General features: G+C 45.3%; 1 protein-coding gene across 1 annotated transcript in view; it reads left to right on the top strand.

The window, feature by feature from the left end:
* Sag (S-antigen visual arrestin) overlaps positions 1–23,587 on the top strand; it is a 40,830-nt gene extending 17,243 nt beyond the window's left edge. Inside the window, exons 6-15 of the mRNA XM_055616837.1 lie at positions 704–780; positions 2,019–2,154; positions 3,098–3,182; positions 6,834–6,906; positions 11,858–11,995; positions 14,352–14,429; positions 16,380–16,403; positions 19,998–20,053; positions 22,915–22,924; positions 23,479–23,587. Of these exons, the coding sequence (XP_055472812.1) occupies positions 704–780; positions 2,019–2,154; positions 3,098–3,182; positions 6,834–6,906; positions 11,858–11,995; positions 14,352–14,429; positions 16,380–16,403; positions 19,998–20,053; positions 22,915–22,924; positions 23,479–23,587 (786 nt within the window). The remainder of the gene's footprint in view (positions 1–703; positions 781–2,018; positions 2,155–3,097; positions 3,183–6,833; positions 6,907–11,857; positions 11,996–14,351; positions 14,430–16,379; positions 16,404–19,997; positions 20,054–22,914; positions 22,925–23,478) is intronic.
* The last annotated feature ends 2,217 nt before the right edge of the window (positions 23,588–25,804 follow it).

Genomic DNA, 25,804 nt, shown 5'->3' with positions numbered 1-25,804 from the left:
TTCCTGCCCAGGTTTCTACTTCCTTTGTGATGGACAGTGATGTGGAAACATAAGCCAAGTAACCCTTTCCTCCCCAGCTTGTTTTTTCAGTCATGGTGTTTTATCATAGCAATAATAACCCTAACTAAGGTGCTCCTTACACTGATGTCAATGTTAGGTTAGCAGTACACTACTCCATTAGTCTTTTTTTTTAAATAATTAATTTTATTTTATTTTATGTGCATTAGTGTGAAGGTGTTAGATCCCTTGGAATTGGCATTACAGACAGTTCAGTTGTGGCTGATGGGATTTGAACCCAGGTCCTTTGGAAGGGCAGACAGTGCTCATAACCACTGAGTCATCTCTCCAGTTCCTTTTTTTAATATACTATTTATTTATTTATCTATTATGATACAATGTTGTATCTGCATGTACACTTGCATGCCATTCCAGAAGAGGGTACCAGATCACATTATAGATGGTTGTGAGCCACCATGTGATTACTGGGAATTGAACTCAGGACCTATGGAAGAGCAGCCAGTGCTCTTAACCTCTGAGCCATCTCTCCAGCTAATTCCACTAGTCTTCACCGGACAACCCCAAGAAAGACACAGCTTAGGAGAAGAGCTAGGGCCATATTTCTGCCTGTAAGTGTGACCTCTGTCTTAACTCCCAGGAAGGGAGATGCTAACCACTGTCCTGTCTGTTCTCTTGTGTCCAACAGAGCTGTGGGGTCGACTTTGAGGTCAAAGCGTTTGCCACAGACATCATAGATGCCAAAGAGGACCAGATCCCCAAGAAGTAAGAGGACTCTTATGGGACTCGGGGAGGGTCCGGATGGTACAGAGATGGGGATAAGAAGCGGCCCCATTTTATCCTGGTGTGACAGAACTCTGTCCACAGCTTGGTTCCCTGTGGCTGATGTCATGGAACCTTCCCAGATCAAGGCAGATAAGGACTGCCATTTATACGGGGGGAGGGGGAGACATAAAAGGGAATGACAATGGACTTAAAACTCTAGGAACCAATGGGCCCCCCAAACCTTCCTGGTCCTTTCTTTTTCTTTTACATTAGTAAATTTTATTTTATTTTATTTTTTTAAATTTTGGTCCTTTCTTTCATTTTCTTTCTATTTACTTATTTTCTCTTCTTAGTTTTTATTTTATTGTGAAACGATCTCACTCTGTAGCCAAGACTGGTCTAGAACTCACGGGTGCTCCTTCTGCCTCAGCTTCCCGAGCACAAGAATGCCAGGTATAAGATAGCATGCCTATATTTTTTCTTTTTTAAGAAATGTCTTAACACTAGGAAGTTTCCAATTCTAACCACTTTTAAGTATATGACTTCCTAACGGTCTATTCACAATGTTTCACCATCATCTGAATCTAACTCAGATTTGTATCATCCCAAACAGAATCTGTCACCAACAAACATTACTCCTACTCACCAGGTGCTCGGTTTTCTTTTTTAAAAAATTCTTAGAAAATTTTATACACATATGAAATTACACATTTCATATGTGTAATATGAAATTACACATTTCATATGTGTAATATGAAATTACACATATGTGTCTGAAATTCTCTCTACTCCCTCCATATACTCCCAGCACCTCCCCCTCCCAACCTATACCTTCTCTCTATTTGATAACTCACTTTCACTCCTAAGTCTCCACCCATCCCATGTTGTCCTCATGCTTGGCACCCAGATCTCCTGGTGCTGTGTGTTTTGCTGTGGGTCTGACCCATGACATTGTTAGGCAAGCACTGAACTCCCACGCTATGACAGTGACAATGTATCACAGCTACACAAGTGTATTACATTGGTCTGGTCACATAAGGCATCTGAAACCATGATACAGGCTCTCCGGAGAAGAGGCTAATCAGAGTCTGACAGGAGGCAGGGGACCCTCGAGAACAGTGCTGGCTTATCATTCAGCTCCTGGAATCTTAGAAGAGGGATCAGAACAGGCCTTTGCCACACCCCCTGGCAGTGGGGTGTGGGGTACTAACCATGAACCCTGGCTCTGTTCTCCTCAGGAGCTCTGTGCGGTTACTGATCCGGAAAGTGCAGCATGCCCCACCTGACATGGGTCCCCAGCCCTGTGCTGAGGCATCCTGGCAGTTCTTCATGTCTGACAAGCCCCTGAACCTCTCAGTCTCCCTCACCAAAGAGGTAATCCACGTCCCACTGGGTTCAGACCATAGCTGCCTCACTGTGTAGATGTATCACAAGTAACTTGATTCTGCCACAGTGAAAGCTTTGCCACAGCTTATTTCCATTAATTTGGAGCTAGTCACCTGGAGCCACCATGACTTATCATTGCAGTTGCTGGCTATCCCAATAGACTGGGGGGCTGCGGAGATTTAAATATACATCCCTTCTAGCCACCCTGGTCAGTCCTGGACCCTAATTCTCTAAGACAGCATTGCTCACTGTACTGCTCGAAGTTGCTCACTTCCTCAGATTTCATTGAAAACCCATGGGGCAGCCATGTCAAGTGATGTCACCAGTGAGGAGAGTCACAGTAGTAGAAGGTGAAGAGCTGCTGGCCAAGGCTCTCGTGGTCCAGAGTAAATGATGCGCGTGTGTACACTAGCGCACACATGTATGAGCACGCCTACCCCAGGCTGGATGGCACAGGGCATTGCTAGGTCTTTTCATTTTACACATCCCACCCCCAAACCATGACATCAAGGCAGGAACTTCAAAGATCCCCCTGCCTAGGGAATGCTGCTATCTACCATGGGGCTGCCTCTGCCCACATCAACTAACAATCCAGATATCTCCCCATACACCTGCGTATAGAACAAGCCGAGGTAGACAATTCATTAAGACTCTGTTCCCAGGTGATTCTAGGATAGGAACAAGTTGACCATTAAAGCCAGAGCTGTCATATCCCTTGTCCTTCTGCAGATGGGGGATGGGGCTGGACATGTCCATACCCTCCTCTAGAGGAAATGTTGCTATCATTTCAGCTTCTCTAACATTGAAGGGTATTCAGCCTAAATTTATTGGAAAGGGATTAAGAAAATTGTGGTCTAGAGAGCCCTCAGCTCAAAGATGCCACCTACTGCTCTCCGTTCTTCTCTTCTGACCTCTCTCTCTCACTTTTCAGATATTCTTCCATGGAGAACCCATCCCTGTGACTGTGACTGTGACCAATAACACAGACAAGGTTGTGAAGAAGATTAATGTGTCAGGTAGGACCTTCATCTCAAAACTGGAAGGCAGGGCCTTCGAGCACGTCTCAGCATCAGGCCACTCTAGGGACCACTCTAGCCTTATGAGCCCTAGCCTCACCTCTGTCCTTGGATTTACCTGTTACTCTTACCATTGAAAGCAGGATTTTTTTTTTTTTTTTTTTTTTTTGGTCTTTCAAGACAGGGTTTCTCTGTCTAGGCTTTGCTGTCCTAGAACTAACTCTGTAGATGAGGCTAGCTTCTGAATTCACAGAGATCTGCCTGTCTCTGCCTCCCAAGTACTGAGATTAAAGGTGTGTACCACCACCGACTTGCAGCTAGCAGGAACTTAAAGAAAGAAGGACATTAGAAGTCACCACATTCAGGCTGTGGACATATTTCAGTTGGGAGAGCATGCAGGAGGCCCTGGGTTCAGTCCCCAGCACGGCATAAACCAGATGGTGCATGCCTAAAACTTCAGCACTTGAGAGGTCAAGACAGGAAGATCAGAAGGTCAAGGCGGTCCTTGGCTGTATGTGTATGTTGAGGCCAGACTGGGCCTCCTGAGGACCCGCCCTCAAAAACAACAAGCTATTGCAGTCACTATCATGTTCTCTTAGGCTGCCTTTTGTCTTGGAACTTTGTATCCAGTGGGCGGGCCTTCCCGTCTTCTGGAGACATGATCCACGCCTTTCTAAATATATCCTTCCAGCTGATATCAGTTGGGAAGTCCGAGGAGATGATTCCCTTTTTGTTTTTGTTTTCTTATTGTTTATTTAATGTGTATGGGTGTTTTGGCTGTGTGTATGTCTGTGTATTGTGTGCATGCAGTACTCAGAGATGCCAGAAGGGGCATCAGATTCCTTGGTGCTAGAGCTACAGGTGATTGTTAGCTGCCATGTGGGTTTTGGGACCTGAACCTTAACCACTGAACTGTTTCTAAGGCCCCATCTCCATTTTTGGACAAGAGATAGGTTTGTTGTTGTTATTGTTGTTGACAAATACCTTAAGTGTAGTAAGCAAGGCACTAGGTTTGAAATACTGGGTTCCTGATATCCCTTGAATCCCAAGTTGGTACCCACAGTAGCGGTTCCTGGTCTACCGTCCCAGGCCCATGGGCACTAAGGAAAAGTGTTTCATGAACAGTGAAGTGTGCTGTCTCTCCTTGAATGAGTGTCTAGCGAGGACCAACTTTGTTAGGTGCTGTAATGGAGTGCCCCTGACCCCGCCGTTCCTCTATACTTCCTCAGCTCAGAGCCATCAAAGGGCAGGTCTTAGAGCATCCTGACATATATCTATAATCTTAGCACTAAGGAGATTCAGAAGGATTAAGAAGGATTGTGAATCTGAGGCCAGTATGGGCGACATAACTAATTTATGTCTCAAAACATTAAAAATATAGACAAACAACAAAATGTGTAGTCTTTTGTGGGCAAAACAAACAGCAAACAAAACCTACAATGGATTGGCCTGGGAGAGTAAATTTAGACTTCAGCTTTCAACTAAAACACTTATGGTCGAGATAAGGTAGATTTAACAACATCAGAGTAATTAGTCTTTCCATGTTAAGAAGGACAGAGGATATGGGAATTTCAGTGTTAAATTAGGCAATGTAGCTGGGCTCAGCTAGCAAGAGGGTTGAGAGTTCAAGGCCAGCCACAGCCACATGCAAAGGCCAGACTAGACTATATGAAATCCTCTCCTTTTTTTTTTTTTTTATTACTCAGTTTTTAGCATGCTTGCTGGACATAGGCAAGGTCTTGGGTTTGATCTTTAGTGTATGCCCATATACACACTTTTGGGTGCTTGCGCATGGGCGGGCACACACACACACACACACACACACACACACACACACGCAAATAGGGTTTGTCCCATACAAACCAGAAGGTGGTACAGCCCAGTTATCTGCTGTGGTTTGAATGTACCCACCCAAACAGACCTTCCTTGGTCTATGTAGTAGAGGCTATCTGGCCATTCAGGCTGCTGTAGCAAAAACACCATAAAGTAGGTGGCTCATACACTGAGATGCAGGCCTCATGTGTTTAAAACTTGATCCTCACATTCATACATTAATGATATTTGCAGGTAAGACTTTGGGAAGTAGCTAGGGTCAGTTGAGGTTAGGAGGAAGGGCCGGTAACAACACTGTGACTTTGTAAGAAGTAGAGAGACTTAAATTAGCACACCGGCCCTGCCCCCACTATTTGAGGTCCCCTGCTATTATGATCCAACAGGAAGGCCCTTGTCAGATGCAGGCACCACTTGGGAGTCCCAGCTTCCAGAGCCAGGGGCTAATTAAACCTCCATTTAAAAAAAAAACAAGTAGTCCATCTGTGGTTTCAGCTACAGCAACAGAAAATAGGCTGAGATAGTGTCAGACACATGTGCCATGCATGGTCATGGAGTTGTATATTAGACAATCTATGTTTTTTTTTTTTCTTTCTTGCTAATATAAATCCGAACTCAACCTTGTTTTATGTTGGTTTAGTTCTCTGTAGGACTAAGTTATCCAGCATGTTGTGTTCAGTGCCAATACCTTTCTTAGTCTATGCAGTAGGGTCTGTCTATCCCCTCACACTGCTGTGGCAAAAAAATACCATAAACTAGGTGGCTGATGCACACTGGGATGTGGGCCTCAGACCTTCCTGCTGCTGCCTCCCCAGTCCTGGTATTTGCAAGTAGGTGCCACTATATCCTGCTAACAATGAATAGTTATTTCTGGCAGTTCAGGAGGCTGGGAAAGTCAAGTGCAAGGTATTGGCAGATTCGTCTGTTGAGAACCTCATCCTCCGATAAGCTCCTGGTACCTCCTTGTTAATCTATCCAGGAGGGTGCCATCCCTGTGACCCTATCACTTCCACAAAAAGCCCTCCTTTTTAAAATGAATGCCCCCTTGGGCTTGTGGGAGGAACTGGCATGATGTTTCCCAGCCTGGTAACATGAGTTTGATCTCTGAAGAGTGACTCTCCCTACAAGTTGTCCTCTGACCTCCAGGTAAGTGCCTTGACATGTACATGCCCCCTCCAATAATGCAAATTTCAAAAATAATGTCACCTAAGGGTCATAATTTAAAATTTGAAAGAATAGAAGCAAACTTTCAGAGACAGCTGCAAAATTGGTAATGTATCATTGAATACTTGTATTTAAAATTATTTCTCAGAAAAGTCCATTGGTTCATGTTTGTAATGCTAGCACTTGGGAGCTGAGGCAGGACTGTGAGTTCTATAGGCTCAGCCTGGGTTACACAGTAAAACCTGTTGCAAAATAAAAATATTTTTCAAAGTTTGTTGAATACTAATAACAAAACTAATGACCTTGAAAGAAGCTATTCAGTCTTCTGAAACAAATTGTTGATAGTTTTCTATAAGTTGGGCACTGTGATAGCTGCTTTAACTTTTTTTTTTAATTCTCAAGGTTGATTTTAGGAGATTATGGGCTTGGAGGAGAGGGAGGGCTCCTGGGATTTGAATCTCAGAGCCTGGTATTTTGATGGCAGTTAATGCAGAGCAAATCATTGGTATGTAGAAATGGCCTGGAACCAGACCTTGAATTTTTGCAGCCTTTGAGCTGGGGGCTGAGAAAACTAGAACTAGATTCAAATGGTCCTGTTGTCTCCAGAAGGCACCAGGGGCCTGCACTGATCACCCGACTCCTGTCTTCCCTTTGCAGTGGAACAAATAGCCAATGTGGTTCTCTACTCAAGTGATTACTACATCAAGCCTGTGGCCACAGAGGAAACACAGTAAGTGTGTTGTCTTTCCACTTCCTGGGCGGCAGCCTACGTTGTCAACTTCCTCTTCTGAACAGGAAACTAGAATGCCCTGCCAGGCCCCCAGGCAGGGCCCCCAGCTTCTGCTTCTTCCCCTTTTCTCACAACAAGGGCTAAAAAGCAAGCCAGCATCTAAGACATGTGTTTACTTCACCTCTGGGCTGAGAGATCAATCTTCCAAAACAGGGACTCAGGGAGAAATGTCATTAAAGGGAACAACAGGGACTCTGTATCCTTGGAATGTGTTGACAGGAATGGGGTGCTTCTGCTCCCAGATGATGACTAAATGAGCTATTAACCCATGTAGAGGAATTTTGATTCAGAACATCATATCCAAAGACCTTCTAGGACTGTGTGATCCAGCTGGAATACAAACACCTTTAATCTAGGAGACAGGCAAGCAGATCTGAGTTCAAGGCCGGCTTGCTATAGAGCAAGTATCAGGTAAAGGAAAGCTGGGGTCCAGGAGTGGTGGTACATACCTTTAATCCCAAACAATGAAGGTAAAGTTAGTTTGTAGAAGGAAGCACTCATGTTTAAAAGTGATGTTTTATTGAGAGGCAGGCAGAAAGAGTGATGATTCAGAGAAAGACTTAACAGAATAGGATTCTCCCAACTCTCACAAGGAGAGGAAAGGGAAGCTACTTAAGGGACAATGTAGAGAGAGAGAGAAGAGGCAGTTTTACCAGGAGAGTTTTACAAAGAGGTATAATGAGGGAGCAAGCTAGACACAGGTGAAGACAGAATGAGAAGGAGCCAGATCAGAGCAGATTTCTAGAGTGAGCTTGAGGCCAAGCAGAGCTATTTGGAGGCCAAGAGAAAAGCCAGATTGAATAAGTCAGCTGGGAGAGGAGTTTGAGCCATAGCAGGTGAGTTGAGCCAGCCAGCCCAGAGGTCAGTAAGAACAAGAAAGGGTGAGCTTATTAAGCAGGAATTCTCAGAGGCTGAAAACATTCTATACCTAGGTTAGATGGTTACAGAGGCTAGAAGCTTCCAGAACTAGGCTTAGGTTAGCAGACAGAGGCAGTAAGCTTCCAAGACAATTAAAATAGGCAAAGAAAAGTTCCTTTTACAAGCTGGACAGTGGTGGTACACTCCTTTAATCCTAGCACTCGAGGAAGGCAGAGGCAGGCATATCTCTGTAAGTTCAAGACCAGCCTGATCTACAAATCAAGTCCAGGACAGCCATGGCTACACAGAGAAACCTTGATGCAAACAGAAAAAAAAAAGTTCCTTTTACAAACCCAAGCTAGAACTGTATTATATATTATATATATTATACATATGTTAAATATATGCATATGTATATTGGGGTTTAATGACTATATTTTGGGAATTGAGGAGATGGCTCAATGGTTAAGAGCACATACTGCTTTTACAGAGGATCTAAGGCTCACAAATGCCTGTAGCTACAACTACAGCTACAGGAAATATGACACCTCTGGCCTCTGTGGGTGCCTACACACATACACTCGTTCACACAGTAAGTAAAACAAATATTTTTAAAAGACATTTTAATCTAAGCTTAAGTATGACAGCCAAGAGAAGGAGAGGTCCTTAGCTTACAAACACAGAAAAACTCCCAAGAATATGGGCCTAGGCTTTTCAAAGAAGAATCATAGAGAGAGACCCATTCTAGCATGGGGAGGGGCTTTCCACAATCACTGATGACTATATCTTTGGATCATTTTATCAACTTGAAAATTTTGTAGCAATGACAACTTGGCTAGAAAACCGGATCCATTCTAAGCTCTTTGTGAATGACTTTCTCCCTTCAGGAGACTCAAATGCTCATAGAATCTCTCCGTAGATCCTTTGTGCCTGCCAGGGGTTATGCATTGTGCTAGGAATTGGGGTTCATTTAATACGCAGGCTGGGTGAGGGCTTGGATATGCATCTCCACCTCACCAGGGTGACAGGAAGGTTGGGGAGGAAGGGAGGAGTGGGTGGTGAGGAAAGAAAACCTGATTCATGTATTTAAAATCCAAATTCAGAGTAAGCTACTACTAAAAACAAATACAGCCTCGTATTTAAATATAGGTATACAGTGTTAAGAAAGAGAACAGCTGCTGGGAGGTGGCGGCACAGGCCTTTAATCCAGCATTTGGGAGGCAGAGGTAGGAGGATCTCTGAATTGGAAGCCAGCCTGGTCTACAGATTGAGTTCTAGGGCAGCCAGGGTTACACACAGAAACCCTGTCCTGAAAAAAAAAAAAAAGAAAGGAAGGAAGGAAGGAAGGAAGGAAGGAAGGAAGGAAAGAAAGAAAGAAAGAAAGAAAGAAAGAAAGAAAGAAAGAAAGAAAGAAAGAAAGAAAGAAAGAAAGAAAGAACAAGAAGAGTACCTCATAGCTGACTTCCAACAGTCTGGGAGGTTCAAGTCTTGGCCTTGACTGGCCTTTTGGCAGCTGCTCCATAACTGTGGGACTCGTTGTCATTACAGTTCTTTCTCATTCAAAACTTTGTGTGCTTTTTTGACAGAAGAGTGGACACCATTCTAAGATTTCCCTGAGGGCAGGAGGAATCTAGAAACGGGGCCAGATCACATTCGATTTTTCATTGTTGGGACAAATACCTGAGTGAACAAAACTGTCCAGGGGAATATCTGTCCCTTTCACAGTGTCTGTTTGTCACAGCAAGGTGGGCGTGGCAGAGCCGAGCAGCTGGGGTTGGAGGGACCAGAGAATGCCAGCACCAGCAGGATCTCTCTCTCTCTTTTCCCTCTTTGATTACAGCCAGTCTTCTAGCCTATAAGATGGTAGCGCTTGTATTCAGGGCAATCTTCCCCTCTGGGTTAATCCTCTCTGCAAATGTTCTCACAGACACATTCAGAGCCCAGCTTTTCTAATCTCCAAGGCACTTCTCAAAACAGTCCCGTTAAGATTAACTCTCACACTTGTCTCATAGTAGAGGCCACTGGGAAGGCTGCAGAGCCCAAACCACTCTTCCAGACACACCCAGTGCAGCTGGGGCTCTGGTGGGCCGGCTTCCTCAACCAGGTCAACCCTCGCTTCTAAGCTGCTGCTGACCATGCAGTCTGAGATCCTAACAGCCCTTCTTCAGAGGACTGTGGGTTTGGGATAGTCCTTTAGCAAATTCTACTACAAGAACAGCTATCATCCCAGCCTGAGGGCCCTCTTTCAGGACAGTCAAGCTGGAGAGAGAGGGTGAAGGAGAGAGAGAGAGGGAGAGGAAAGAGATAGCACCATGACCTAGGTGGGAGGGTGTGCCTGCCTCTTCTCATACTCACCAGAGGCCAAAGACACTTTAAACTCCCGGGGTGGGGTGGGGGAGCTAACAGGGAAGTCCTTCCCTTGGGAGGTGGTTCACATTCCCAAATGCCTGGGAACTCACTCAGGAAGTGGTCTACACGCTACTGTCGGCCCTCAGCCCAGGCCTGCTGCAGCAGAATGACTAGTCCAGCCTTGATATCACTTTAGGACCCCAGGAACACTATATCCGCAGCCATGTGCCAGAATTGCCCCCTGGCACAGGGGGCCTATGTTCTATACTTCTGTCTATCAGACATAGAGAAACGCACAGCCCTCTGCAGAAGCCCCAGTGAAGAAGGAGCTGTGATGCTTTGAACCAAAAGCAGAGTGGTCTGTCTGGGTTACGGGTGGTTGCAGGCCCTCCATCAGTGATGCGCTGACAGTTTTGGCTACAGTGAGTGGTCCACAATGAGCCTTTCTGCTGACACTAACCCAGAGGTTCTGCTGCCCACTGTGGGGTTCAGGAAATCTCTGGAGTGGCTGAGGTCTTGGACATTTGGCTAGTTGGTCTCATTTGTTTGTTTATATATTTATTTGTTTTTTTTTTTTTTTCAAGACAGGGTTTCTCTGTATAACAACAGCCTTCGCAGACCAGGCTAGCCTCAAACTCACAGAAATTCTCCTGCCTCTGCCTCCTGAGTACTGGGATTGAAGGCGTGTGCCACCATGCCTGGTTTGTTTTGTTTTTTGAGACCGGGTCTCTTTATGTAGACCAGGATGGCCTTGAATTCAGAGATTCTCCTGCCTCTACCTCTCAAGTGCTGGGATTAAAGGTGTACGCCACCATGCTTGGCTAGTCTTACTTTTAGTGTGTTTCATTTGCTGTAGACTTGTTTAGCTTAGGGTTTTTATTTTATCCTCTGTGTGTCCTGGGATTACAAATGTGTACCACCACCACTGGCTATTGGTCTTATTTAGCCCCATAGAACATTTCAGAAATTTAGTAATTTAGAACAGGCTGAGAGGCTTAAGGAATGTCCCAATGTTGTGTGTGTGTTGTGTGTTGCTTGTGTGTGTGCAGGTCAAAAGTTGGTATTAGGTGTTTGCTTAATTGCTCTCTGACTTACTTTTTTAGGAAAAAAAATTATTTAGTGTGTGTGTGTGTGTGTGTGTGTGTGTGTGTGTGTGTGTGTGTCCCATGTTTGTGCCTGGTGCCCATGGAGACTATAAGGAGGCACTGGATCCCTTGGAACTAAAGTTAGACTTTGCCACATGGGTGCTGGGAACTGAGCTCTCTGTAAGAGAGTCAAGCACTCTTAACCACTGAACCATCTCCACCCCTTATTTTTATTTTTTGATACAAGTCTCTCACTGAATTTGCATATCAATGATTCAACTAGACTGGCAGGCCAATGAGTTCCTGGAATCTGCCTTCTACCTCTCCAGTTTACAGAAACTGCAGGAGACAGCACAGGACTTTCCTTGAGAACATGTGCCACATGTTTTACCAACCGAGCCATCTCTGCAGCCCTGGAATGTCTCAGTCTTGCTGCTCACAGGCTCTCATGTTTTCACAACAACATGTCCCATTGCCCAGTGAGGGAACTTTGACTCTGAAAATGCTCCTGGCGGATAGGATCTTGAGCTGTTGATGGCTGTGACATGGTGTTGATGGTGGCTATGGTAGCCATAAACTCTTCCTGGTTCTTCCTCAAGAGAAAGAGTGCAGCCAAACAGCACGTTGACCAAGACGCTGGTGCTGGTGCCTCTGCTGGCTAACAACAGGGAGAGAAGAGGTATCGCGCTGGATGGGAAGATCAAGCATGAAGACACCAACCTGGCCTCGAGCACCATGTGAGTCCTGGAAGCTGTGGGAATGGGTCATCAGGGGGGCTGCTACTGGGCTGCCCCAGGGGCTCATGGGTGGGCACATCAGAAATTCTCCTACTTCAACTGTGTCATGATGTTGTAGTTGTCCAGGTTGGCTCTGGACATAGCCTTACACCAAGCACAGTGTCACTGCCTGCCCTCCGGGTGGCCATGGCCAAGTTCCTTGAGCTCTCTGAGAACCTCAATTTTCCTGTTTGGAAAGTGGGCTTAATCATAGTTCCGATCGCACATGCCAGTGATGAAGACTAATTGGGACAGTTATGTAAAGCTTGTTGTCTGACACTCAGAGAGTCTGGAAATGTCCGTTACTTCTAAATGAACTGCTAGTTCCTGTGGAACCCTGAACACGTAAACGGAGTTACTGCGTTTGGCTATTTTTAGCTGTTCATTTCCGTCTGGAAAGATTGGACGACCCACTGACTACTGATAGGCACCAGATTTTCTTGAAAAGAAGAGCTGACTTGCCAACTCTGTTTTGGAGAACTGCTAGCTTGATTTAGGCAAAAGATCTGGGGGGGGGGGAAACTAGTGAAGCTAGCTGCTAGCTGCCCTTCTAGGCCTCATTTGCTGGGAGACTATAGGCTGCTAAACTCTAAAGATGTGAGGCAGGAGCCAGAACCCAAGCTTGAGACCTACTTCCTGCCCTCTCCCACAAGAGGTGCTGAGGGCTTCCTCCTGGTCCCACTGGAGTCCCCTCAGAGGTGATGTTCTAAGAGAAGAAAAAAAAAAAATAGAGTGTTCTGACCCATGTGGACCTGTAGCTCACATTCCATGAGGCCAGTAGCAGGGACAGTGAATATTTGGCAGAACAAAGAGGGGAATCAAGGAATTTTCTGAAGAGAATTTGCTGTCTATGTTAGATTCTAAAGTATGTTCCCGAAATTTCAGGGAAAGAACATTGATGCCCTAGAATGACTTAAGGGGGCAAATGATCTGATGCCAGCTGCACACCCTTCTGCAAAAGTTATTTTTACAGCACCTGGGGTGGTTTACAAACACAACTCTCCACACCTTTGGGAAGAACGTGGACTTGTCCTCATTTTTGATACACAGGGCACCATCCCCCAGTACAACAGGGTGAAAAAACTCAGGAAGGGTCACTGGATGAGGTCATTGTTGAGCAGGTCCGGGCCACATGAGCTCTCCTACTCAGGAAAATGGTGGGAAGAGCCCTTGAAGTCTCAGGCATGTTCTGTTCCATACAGGACAAGTTTATGAGCCAATCCCAGCAAGAGTATGGCCTCAGCTCCTGTCTGTGTCTCCATCCTCCCACCAGATGGTGATGCTCTTTGGGGAGTGCTGTGGTCCTAGGGCACATGATCCAGCAGGAGGCCTGGAGCTGGACACAATTCTGCTGCCTAGCCTGGCCCCAGAGCCCAGGACTGCCAACATCAGTTCCCTCTGCCTCCTGCCCTCAGGGTTCCCAGTTGAGATTTGTTGTGGTTCACGTTAGCCTAGCTAGATTTCATACTTATTTTTTTAATCCCATAATTCCTGTTGTCAGACATCACAGAGCGCTTAACTTGTCCATTTTGGGTCACAGGAGAAAATAATCTGTGACAAAATGCCCAGTGGGGAACTTGATTGAGGAATTACATACATGATCGTGGAGTCTGGAGTTACCCTACAGTTTCTTTGGGTATATGTCACACCCCTTTTCATCAACTTAAGTGAGCTTTCCCTTCGTGTCAGGTGCCATGCTGGCTGCTGGGCACACAGAGCTTTTGGGTGCAACCCAGAACAATTATGATCCTGTGGTCAAGTTCTAGGAGAGAGTTCCTGTGACTTTCTCATGAGCAGAGCACAGGAGAGGGAAACCTAGTGCTACCTGGCTGTGTCCAGGAAGGCTTTAGGGTTGGAGGTTCTGGGGTGCAGGAGGAGAAAGACCTGGGTAGGGTCAGAGCTGACAAGGTTGGTGCTAAGGGGCCTTGGGGGCATAGCTGGGTAGGATGTGGCAAAGGCACCTCACAGATTGTTAGCTGCAGTTGGAACCTGGATGAACTGCGCTCTCTTGGGCTTCAGGGAGGACCTAGCAGCTACAGAATGGTGGGCAGGGAAGGCAGGGAAGGGGAGGAGCAGGAATGTGAAATAGGCGGGAAGCTGAGCCTGGAGAAGAAGGGTGCTGTGCCCTGTGTGAACGCCATAGGGAATGATTTAGAGAACCCAGTCCCCAGCCTCATGATTGGGTAACGTTCTAAGACTTGAGGCCAATCTGTAGAATTCTCCAGTTTCAAGACATTTTTAGAATGGTGGCCCTGGCAGGAGAGGCAGGATGGTTCCCACACTGTCATAATCCTTCTCCTTCTTTTCGATTGGGTAGCGTCAAGGAGGGCATTGACAGGACTGTCATGGGCATCCTGGTGTCATACCATATCAAGGTGAAGCTCACAGTGTCAGGGTAAGTGTTGGGTGCTCCATCTCTGTGTGCCCTGTTCCTCCCCTGAATTATTGGCAGGTGGAAGGCAAAGGAAGCCCAAGATACCTGCTGATTCCCACAAGGAGTATGGCATGGTTCCCTCTGTCAGCTTCTGCAGTTTTGTTGGAGGCAGTGTGTCCTGGAAAAGCAAACTGAAATACGTGTACCATCAGGACCGCTGAGCAGAAATGGGTGAACATCTACAAACACAGTAGAAGCTGACAGGCAGACCTTTTTGCAAAAAGATCTTTGCTAGGTTAAAAGAAAGAAATTAGAAAAGGACATCAGTTTAAGTTTTCAGATTTCAGAAAGACTAGCAGCTGTCTGATGAACTCTGTAAATCTTTCTTTATTTGAGTTTAGTGTGGTGGCACGAGCCATCTTGGGGGGCTGGTCAGCCTGTGATAAAACATGGTGAGACCCTGGTTTTGTTTTAGCTTTAGATTTTTTGTTTTTAAATTGGGGCTGGAGATGCAGTTCAGGTGGTAGAGTGCTTGCCTGACAGGCACGAAGCCCTGCCTTTGATCCTCACTACCAAGTACATGGGACACATCATCACACGCCTGTAATTCACCATTGCAAAGCAGAGAAAGTTCAGAAGCTCAAGGACATCCTTGGCTACAAAGAAGTTTTAAGGCCTGCCTGAGGTCTAGAAGACCCTGTCTTAAAAAACAAACAAAACAAAACAAAACTCAAGTATGTCATGTTAGTGTGCCCCTGTAATCCACCGCTTGGGAAGGAGAGGCAGGAGGATTGCTGTAAATTCTGTTACGTCAAGGACTGCGAAAAAGAAGAGGGAGAAGTTTATTGATATCTTAGACTTTTCTGTCCTTAAAGGGATTCCTTCCTTCCTTCCATTTCCTAACATCACATAATTAGGGACTGGTCACCTTTTCATACAAAATTACTGCTATCGAGAGTTTCTAAAGAAATGAATTCCTTTTAAGGACTTCTTAATTTTTATTGTATGTGTATGGGTATTATGCCTACATGCATGTAAATGCACATACGGTAGCGCACAATTTCAGTCCCAGCACTTGGGAGGCAGAGGCAGGCAGATCTCCCTGAAGGCCACCCTGGTCTTATCAAGTTCCAGCACATCCAGGGTGTAGAGAAAGCCCCTCTTTGTTTCAACAAACAAAATAAAACAAAACAAAACAACAACAAAAGAGTAGCCAGTTCTCTCAACCATCTTCCCAGCCGCAAGAGCCCATTTTCTTTCTTTTTTGGGGGTGATGGTGGTGGTGAACTCAATATCCTCCCTCTAACTAAAGGAGAGGAATTGAATTCTCATTCTACTTTCAGATTCCATCCCACGTCCCAGCTGTGCTTGCTGGCCTTTTCTCTTGATGGGCCTGGGTTAGCCTGGCCATGTGAGTCTCTGTGCATGTCCCTATTTTTAAGTAGAGAGACAGTCCCCCAATTTTGCATGGGTCTGATTTGGATATTTGTTTAACCTGGCGATTATATTCCTGTGCTTTTCTTTTCTTTCCTTTTTGAAGACAGAGTCTTACTGTATAACCCTGGTCTGAGAGTTTTCTTTCTCAAAATTTTAAATTTTGTTTGAGGGAGGTTTCTACTATATGAGCTTGAGTAAGGGTCTCTCTTGCAGTCCCTCTGCCTCTTGAGAGGACTGAGGACTCTGGTATGCTCCACCACCACAGGGCAGCTGGGTATTTCTGGTTCTACGGCTTATGTCTGACTTATCTAAGTGACTCCACTCTTTAAGCTATTCTTCAGAGAAAGAGGGGAAACCCACGGCAGGCAGCAGTGAGACTGAGCCTTGAGGGACCCTGCAGTCCTGGAATTTGTGTTAGGAAGTGAAAGCCATGCCTACCAGGCTGGGTGGGAGACTATTCGCCTTTGAACACTAGGACCTGAAGTTGTATAGCCTCTGGGGACTTAAAGTGCCTGTTTGCTTTGTGTTTTCCAGCTTTCTAGGAGAGCTCACATCCAGGTAAGCCTTCTTTGCCTCTCTTCTCCATTCAGCTCCCATGAGAGCTGGGACAAGGAGCCTGCGACTGAACAGAAACTGGTAAAAACTAGTTTCTGGGCAGCAGTGTTCAAAGATACTATAAACAATGCATGCTGACTCAGACGTGTTCTAAGAGAGGTCACCAGCAGCCAACAGGTGACTATTAGTAGGCGTGCGTGTAGGCAAGGACACACACACACAACACAACACACACCCTTAAAAAAACTAGTGTACTCTGTCCAGTTATCATTTGTGTGTGTTGGATGGTACAAGCCACTTATGACAAGTTTTACCATTTTAATCACTTGTAAAGATACGCCATCGAATGAAGTACATTTACAATGCCATACAACAATCACCACTACCTAGGTCTGTTTACTCTTCAAAGCATTTTAAACATCTGTAAAGGAGACCCAGTGCTTGTTAAGCACTCCTTTTCCCTCTCCACAGACCCTGGAAAGCACTGGTTGCTTTCTGTCTCTATAGATCTCCCTCTGCTGGGGCTGGGGACGCGGCTCAGTGGGTAAAGCATTGCCTAGCATGCACAAAGCCCCAGGTTCAGTTCCCAGCACTGCATGAAACTGAGAAGGGTGGTACATACCTGTAATCCCAGCACTGGAGAAGTAGGGGGGGGGAGGATCCCGTTTCTTTGGTTATCTTTGACTGTCTGCATAGAGAGATCTTGTCTTAAAAAAAACCAAACACCAAAACCAAATCTATATGTGGCCTTTGTGACTGGCTTCTTTTATTTACTGTGTTTTCAAGACTTAATCATGATGTAGCATCTTCTACAGTACATTCCTCCTCGTGACTGAGTAATAGTCCATTGTGTAGACATACCACATTTTGTTTGTTCACCTGCGGTGTTGACTCTGGATCTCAGAATGAGTGATGCTGACCTGGGAACATAGGTTCAGGTTTCCAAATACCATGTTCTGACATAGAAACAGTTTTATGAAGTTTTTTTTTTTTTTTTTATAGCAAAAGAACAAAGAAAATCATAGATCAAAGTTGTTTTTTCCTTTTAATACAGTGGTGAGGTCATCGGGTAGGCAGGTTATAGCTAAGTGGGAAAATCTTTGCTGTAGGCCTCAGGTTCTGTCTTGGTGGCATTCTTAGATGTGGGGCTAGCAGTCTATTTGTACATCCCCCAAAGGATTTTACACAAGGATGCCAGGTCAAATAGAAGGGCAGGTAACAAATGGCTACTGAGGGTTAAAGATTGACCAAGATAAATTTGTCTTCAGAGCTGCAACATTCCTACTCGCCACAGTCACAAGATTTCTAATCAATCATTCAGCCTTATAGAATTTTTAACAAAGATGTGACTTTTTTTTTTCCTCCTGAAAACTTTAGTTCCCAGCAGACACTTGAATTGTTTCTACCTTTTGGTAAATGCGAATGGTGACAGGTGTCTTTTGAACCACGCACAAAGAACCAACAAGTTTGGAAATATTTGAGGCAATTGTTCTCCTGACATAGTCCTTGGCCTCAGTTCTTATCATCTTCTCCTATCACCTGGGCTACTAGGCAGGTCAACTGATTAGAATCTCTGTGATGTGGGGAGTTGGAATGTTGCAGGTCTGGAGCTGAATCATCCTGGGTCATCCTTTGCCCTTAAAAGCCCTTTACTGCCCGTCTCTGTGTTTCACTTGACATTTCATCTAGATTGGACTGCACCTGGATCACTGTAAGCAGGTCAGAGCTGGATAGGCAGCAGGGGTCCTGGGATGTTAGGCATAGCCTCTGTTTTCTCATCCCCCTTTCCCACTTCCATTCATAATTTTTCTTGATTTCCCTTTGGCTCGGATTTCTGACACCTTCTTCTCATATAAATTCTAATGTAGCCTAAAACATTTTAGTATTAGAGATGTGATGGACTCTGCCTCTCTCCACGATTTGCAAGAAATGGCCATGCCAACCCTTGTAACAGCCACACAGAGATTTTTTTTTAAACTATTCTTATGATTTTGAGGGATTAAGGGATTTATTTTCAGTCTGTGGAGAAGTAAGTATAGAGAGAGTCATGCATGCACCACAGCAGAGGTCGGATTTGATTTTAACTTTCCCCCGGCAGAATGATGTCCTGAAGCATAGTCTAGCTTTCCAGACTTTTATGTTTGGTGGCCATGCTTTTCCATAGCATCCATTCACATCGTCTAATTTGGATCTAGACCCTTAAAACTGTTCCAGGATTCTGTTAAGTGAGTGAAGAGGCCACTCCGTATCACTGCACACGATGGACAACAGACAGGAGAGTTTGTAAAAAGGTGTAAAAAGGAGGTGCCATGTGCTTTCACGAAGCTGACGAAGGAACTTTTGCTACCTGAGTTTCTGGTGGCATGCTGATATCAGCAAAGGAGTCTGGTGGTGAGGACATGTTAGGTACCTGGGCAGCTTGCAGCCTCTGCCCCTGTGCCCCAAGGGCTGGAGCTGTAAGTGAAGACTGTGACCACAGATACCCACAGCTACAGTGTCACAGACAGTGATTTTCAGAGGTGGCTGTTGGGTCCACTTCCTCCGGATTGCTGTTCAAGGGTAAGGAGGACGGAGACGCTGCACTTCTAGTTTGGTTTTCATATACTACGGTATCATCATCATCATTATTACTATTTTAGTGTGTATGAATGTCTTGCCTTCAAGTGTGTCTGTGTACCACTTGTGTACCTAGTGTTCACACAGGCCAGAAGAATGTGTTAGTTCCTACAAAATGGGAGTTACAGATGGTTGGGAGCCTCCTTGTAGGTGCTGGAAATCAAAGCCATGTCTTCCAGAAGAACAGCCAATGCTGTTAACTGCTGAGCCATCTCTCCAGCCCCTCACATAAAAATTTAAAATGTATTCAAATGTGTCTTGCTGCAATAAATGGTTTTTTTTTTTAAAGATTTATTTTAGGGTGTGTGTACATGAATGCAATTATCTGTGAAGTCCAGAAATGGGTGTTGGATCCCCTGGAGCAGAATTACAAGCAGTTGTGAGCTGCCTGATGTGGGTGCTGGGAACTGAACCAGGGTCCTCTGGAAGAGCAGCAAGGGCTTTCAATGAGCCATCTCTCCAACCCCATGAATAGTTTTTGTTTGTTTTTTTCAGACAGGGTTTCTCTGTGTAGCCCTGGCTGTTTTGGAACTTGCTTTGTAGACCAGGCTGGCCTCGAACTCACAGAGATCTGCCTGCCTCTATCTCTGTCTCTGTCCCTGCCTCTGCCTTATGAATAGTGCTTTTTAATAACCAGTCTTCCTGTAGGGTTTTACCTCTTCCGTTCCCACAGTTTCACATCAGTGCAGCTAGGATATGGGGAGCTAAAAACACTAGCTGCCTCAGTCATGCCTGAGTGAAGTTCCTGGACCACATTCCAGGGAATACCTTTCAAATTCCTGCCTGACTACTTCCTGAAGTCTGTTTCATTTTGTTTTGTTTTGAATCTCACTGAATGAATCTTCTGAAAAATCTCTGCAGCTCCAAGGTTGTGCTGTGTGATCTGCAACTGTGTGTGTGTGTGTGTGTGTGTATGTGTGTGTGTGTGTGTGTGTGTGTGTGTGTGTATACTCACCAGCCTGTAATCTTCCTTTTTTCTAGTGAAGTGGCTACTGAAGTGCCATTCCGCCTCATGCACCCACAGCCTGAGGACCCAGGTCAGTCATTCCCATTGTCCAAGATGCCCCTTATCCACTCACCACTGGCATATTTGTTGCGCATTAATTTATCCCTGGTCTTCCTTGACTAACTTTCTAAACCTGGGTGTCATCTACAAGGTGAGCAACCAGGCCAGCCTGGAAGGGAGAGCCAGCTCACCTGCTCAGCCCTGGGCCTGCACACCACCACCTGTGTGCAGAGGGCATAGTGTCCCTACCCTCTGTTGGATGCAGATGACCTCATGAGATTTTATCAGCAACAGTGTCACTGCAGAAGCTTGCTGGCCACAGACCTTGATTTTGATTTAGATGATGTAAGAAACAAATCTTTTGAAGAACCAGAGGCTTTGCTTTATTTTGTATGGGAACAAAAGTCCTCTCATTTAGAAGTGTCAACAGGCATTTAGAAGACGATACATATTTTTGAAAGTAGTTCTAGTGATGAGATTACAGAAAATACTAGCAAAGGTCAGCCTGGGTTCCCACCATCTCCGTTCATTTGATGATCCATCCACTGACTCTTGTGTGCATGTTAAAGCCGTAGTTGCACATCTGTGAACGCACTGAAACTCTCTCTGCAAAGATGGGGAATGGGATGTTGTGTGAACTAGAGCTCAAGGAGGTGCTGAGAAAAAAAGTTAAATGAAAGAAGGTGTGGTTGGGATACGCCTATAATCCCAGTACTCAGGAGCTGAGGCAGGAGGGTGGCAAGATTGAGGCCAGTTTAGGCTGTAAAAGCAAGACTATTAAAAAATAATTTCTCAAAGTATCTCTACCAAATATTTTAGATTTAAATCCTCAGTGCACTTTGCCAAAAGCTTCCCTATGGGAGAAAGTACAGTCTAGTCAGACATTTTGGTTAATTTACATTTGTCTCATTAAAATGGTGTTTTAAACATTTATTTGGGACTAATTGGGATGGCAATCCTAGAAGACAGATTCAAGTGTTTGTTTGTTTGTTTGTTTTTTAACACAGGGTTTTTCTGTGTAGCTCTGGCTGTCCTGGAACTCATTCTGTAGACCAGGCTGGCCTCGAACTCAGATATCTGCCTGCCTCTGCCTCCTGAGTGTTGGGATTAATGGCACGGGACACAACTGCCCAAGCAGTCTTGAAAACATGTTCTTCAATTATTTTTTTCCTTTCATTTTTTTTCTTCTTTTTGCTAGGAATTAACTCAATATCTCACATGATAGGCAAGTGTTCTGCTACTGTGCCTCATTCCCAGCTGCAATATTTATGTGTAATTTTTAAAAGGTGTAAGATTCAAATGTTCTGGTTCCCTTCAGAGAAAGTGAAAATGCAGTCCCTTGAGATGCCACCGTTTATGTTGCGTCATTTCCTGAACTTTCAGTAGAGGCGACTTACTTTGGAAGAAGCGAATTTATTCTTTCTTCAGTTAGGGATTTTCATATACCACACAACTTAGAATGTCTGGATGTAACAGTGATCTTTCTTTTATTATTATTGTTGTTGTTTGACACAGGGTTTCTCTCTATGTAGCCCCAACTGTCCTGGAACTTATGCTGTAGACCAGGCTGGCCTTGAACTCACAAAGATCCGACTCCCTCTGCCTCCCAAGGGCTGGGATTAAAGGTATGCACTACCTTAAATCTTAAAGTGTGCTTAAGATTTCAGAAAGTGGGGGCTAGAGAGACAGCTTCAGTGGTTAAGAGCATTCATTCTTGCAGAGGACAGGTTGGATTTCCAGCCCTCACATGGGCCCCTCACAACTACCTGGTACACCAGTTTCAGGGGATCCAGTGCCCTCTTCTGACCACTATGGGCACTTCACATATATGGTGCATATACAGACATACAGGCAAAACATTAACACATATAAAATAAAAATAAATACAAAATAATAATGAAAATTTCAGAGATCAAGCATTAGTACAAATCAGCCATGGCTGCAGAACTCTGGTTTCCTGAGATTTGTGACTGGGCTTCCTGTCTTCCATCTTCCCTGCCTGCTTCCTGTGCGCTGAGTCTAGGTTGGTTAGCTTCCAGGCAGGAAGTACAGCCATTCCTTAGCCCCCCTCTCCCCCCGCCACTCCTTGAACCAGGACCCTGGCAATGTGTTCCCAGTATGTGTTGTAAAATGCTGCTCGGCTTTTATTGTCCCTGGTCAGGTGTGGGTTGCTGTTCTTGTGGTTTACCTCCTTAGGCACAAGGTTCCTCTACTTAACAGAATAAAATTCTGGGATATCTCTTGTTGGGAGAAGTTTCACTTTACCTTAAAATTCTATTGTACTGACAGTTGAATGGAAAGGCCTGGAAGGGTAGGCGAGTGTTCTACCACTAAGCTCTAGCCCTAGCCTTCTTTTTGTTATTTTGAGAGAGAGTCATGGTGGCACAGGCTTGTCATTTCAGCTTCCAGGGGTGTTTCGAAAGGGCGTTATGAATTCAAAGCTAGTCCAGGCAACTTAGTGAGAACCTGTTCTGAAATTTGAAAAAAAAAAAAAAAAAAAAAAAAAAAGTTTAAAAAGTACTGGGAGGCTGGAAGTTCAAGGTCCTCTGCAGCTATGTAAAGATTTTTAGGTTAACCTGGGTTAATGGGTTAAACATGATTAAAAAATAATTGAGCCAGGTGTGGTGGCATATACCTTTAATCTCTGCCTCAGGGAGGCAGAGACAGGTAGATCTCTGTGAGTTCAAGTCTAACCTGGTCTACAAGTTAAGTCCAGGACAGCCAGAGCTACATAGTGAAACTCTCTCTTAAAGCACCCCCCCAAAAAAGAAAGAAAAATTAATTGATTTCTCTCTCCCTCTATTCTCTCTCTCTCTTCTTATCTCCCTCCCCTTTCTCTCTTTCCCTTTTTCTCTCACTTCCCTCCCTCTCCCCTTTACCCTGGGCTTACAGAAAAAGAAAGGTGAGTCATCTGACTGCTTCTCTGAGTTTTCCTGTGTTTTGTGACCCCTCCTCACACACAAACTCCTCTCTGAATGTCTGTGCAGAGTCTCTGTGTCCTTTTGCTCCTTAGAACTTTAGATGTGTGCACGCATTGTTATGTTGGCTGTGTCTTTTGTTCTGTGGGTCTCTCACTTTCCTCTTGATTTTTGTGTGTTAAAGAGCTTTTAAGCCAGTCTTAGCTAGGAGTGATGGCTTACCTTCAATCCAGGTACATGTGAGGCTGAGGCAGGAGGATTACTGAAAGTTCAAGGGCAGCCTGGGCTACAGAATGAGACTATGTCACAAGAACAAAAACAGAAATGAAACAAACAAACAAAAATCCCTGAAGAAAAAGGCATGGTCCCTGTTCCATCCTGGGAATGGCATGTCCCTGTTCCTCCCTGGGGAAGGAGCACATTCATCTTGGATTGGTTACCTTAAGTGCAGAAAGATCAGTGGTCTTGTTTCATTCGGGATTTCATCCTCAGCTTCAGAAAGTAAGCACTCACTAATATACTGTCTATTTTCTTCTAGTGTTCAGGATGAAAATTTGGTTTTTGAGGAGTTTGCTCGTCAAAATCTCAAAGACTCTGGAGAGAACACAGAAGGGAAGAAAGATGAAGATGGGGGCCAGGATGAATGAAAAGTTAGCCTAGGTGCCTAGAAACTGCTTGTAGTTCCGGGTACCATGAGCAAAACCCCCGGTAACCTTTCAGAGTCATGCTAGATATGAAAGTATTAGTATTCCTCTCAGAAATAAAGTCTGAGTCCTCAGATCACATGTCTGTTTGATTGATGTTTGATGGCTGTTTGATTGGGGCCTTGGGCTGTTGTCAGTGACATAGAATCTGACATCTTTAGGGTCTCTGGAGCCTGGGAATGAGGGGCAACACCTATAAGAAAGGGCAGCCTTTCAAAGAGTGGCTCAGTGCCACTGTGTTCTCCAGTTTGGGGGTTTCAGGGCTTTTCAGCCCTGCATCTCTAGACACACATGGGGCGGTAAGGTTTCCTGGCAAGTCCTAGCTCAAGGGCCCTTTCGGAGGCTCCTGAGGTAATAGAGCAGAAAACAAGTGTAGGCAAAAACACCCTTTGCAGTCCAATCACCTCTCAAACTTTCAGTTGCTAGTCAAATTTCTACTGGACACACTCAACCAAACCAGACTTGGTGAATGAAAGAGGGCAAACAGAAAGTCAGTCCCTGGAGTATCCAAAAAACTTAACTAAACTGAGGAAGAACCTGAGCTGTCACGCCCAGTGTGGGCAGAAGCTATCAAGGTCCTGGGAACTCAGTTGAGAAGCTGGGACTGGCACCCAGTGGGCCATTTTACACCTAGCCACTGCTGGATAGCGCTTCTGGGAAAGGAGAATCTGACTGACCCAGCATTGGCTTGGTGGGCCAACATCTCATGGCAGGCAGTGGCAGAGCCCAGGCTTGGAAAGGTTTATCAAGACAGATGGACTTCATGATCATGCTGTTATTAGGAAGATGGGATCATAGAGAATGCTGTGTTCAGTCAGAGGTGGGGAAGGAGGCACAATAGGGGCTCTTCCAGGCCCTTTCGATCACTGTTGCCAGCCATAGTGTTCAGCAACCTGTATTGTACCAAATAATTTTCTTGGCGGCCACAGAGGGGACCATGTGTGTCCGAGGTGTGGGGGCGATGAGTCGGGATTTCTGTATGGTTTCACCTCAGTATTGGCAGGCTGTATGTGTATGTAATTAATTACTTTTCTTATTAATGTGACACAACACCTGACAAAAGTCACTTGAGGAGGAGGGTTTTATTTTGGCTTGTGGTTTGAGGGGAGACAGTCTATTGTTGGTTCAGAGAGCATGAGGAAGCTGCATCTATGGTTTCAGAGAGGAAGGAATGTTGGTGCTCAGCTTGAGCTCTTTTTGTTTCAGGCTAAATCCCCTCACCTTAGTTAAGCCTCCTTAGCGAAGCTTTCAGAGACACACCCAGAGGTGTTTCCTAGGTGATCCTAAAATGCCACTCAAATTGGCAGATTAACCTCCACAGTGTGCATTTCTAGGATTGGATTTCCGGTGCCAAGAGCAGCAGTAGAGAGCTGAGATTGTGTGTGCATGAAGGTGCCAACTTCTGGCTTTCAGGCTGGTGTGTGCGCCGTGGTGCTTGGGATTTGGACGCAGAGGCATATAGCTGGGATCCTTGCCCAGTGTCCCACACAGACAAAGCAAGGCTTGGACCTGTGTGCTGACTGTGGGGTTCCCTGGTACTGGCAGAGATGAGAACTCGTTTCTGAAGCTATGAAAATAGTAATATACATGGAAAACTGTGGGTTGGAGGGACAGACACAGTCTGTCTTTTTTTCCTCCCAAGCTGGGGGCGTAGCTACATACCATTGCATGCCCCTGTCATGGTGCCTGGGCAAAGGGATGGATTCTTTCGAGGGAGCCCACACTGTGCTTCCTTATGATTTCTTCCCCTGCTTTTTGACCAGGCATAGTCTATGGTGGTGTGAGTAGAGATCCCTGCCAGCCTAGAAGGCTGGGATCCTGCCTAGCAGCTCCTGGTGAGAGAACCATCCTGCTGGTTCCTGCATTGCTTGACCCCAGGACATCCTAAATCAGTAGACATTAATAGGCCCGACCTTTGGAGCAGCGTGGGTGAGAGAGCTGGGAGGGAAGGGCCAGACCCAGTGCCCTGGAGACCAGAGGTCAGAACAGCCCTTGCCCTCCAAGTTATTTCTGTGCTAAAACATCCAAAACAGACCTCCAGGTGCTGGTTTGTTTACTGCAGCTGTGGAAGGAGTGGGGACAGGAAATCAGCTGCCCCAGCAAGCCTGTGCTCTGTGTGTGTGTGTGTGTGTGTGTGTGTGTGTGTGTGTGTGTGTGTGT

The sequence above is a fragment of the Psammomys obesus genome, unplaced genomic scaffold, assembly GCF_907164565.1.
Source record: "Psammomys obesus unplaced genomic scaffold, mPsaObe1.curated_primary_1811, whole genome shotgun sequence".
In the NCBI taxonomy this organism is placed as follows: Eukaryota; Metazoa; Chordata; class Mammalia; order Rodentia; family Muridae; genus Psammomys; species Psammomys obesus.
This window is presented reverse-complemented; position numbering and strand designations above follow the sequence as displayed.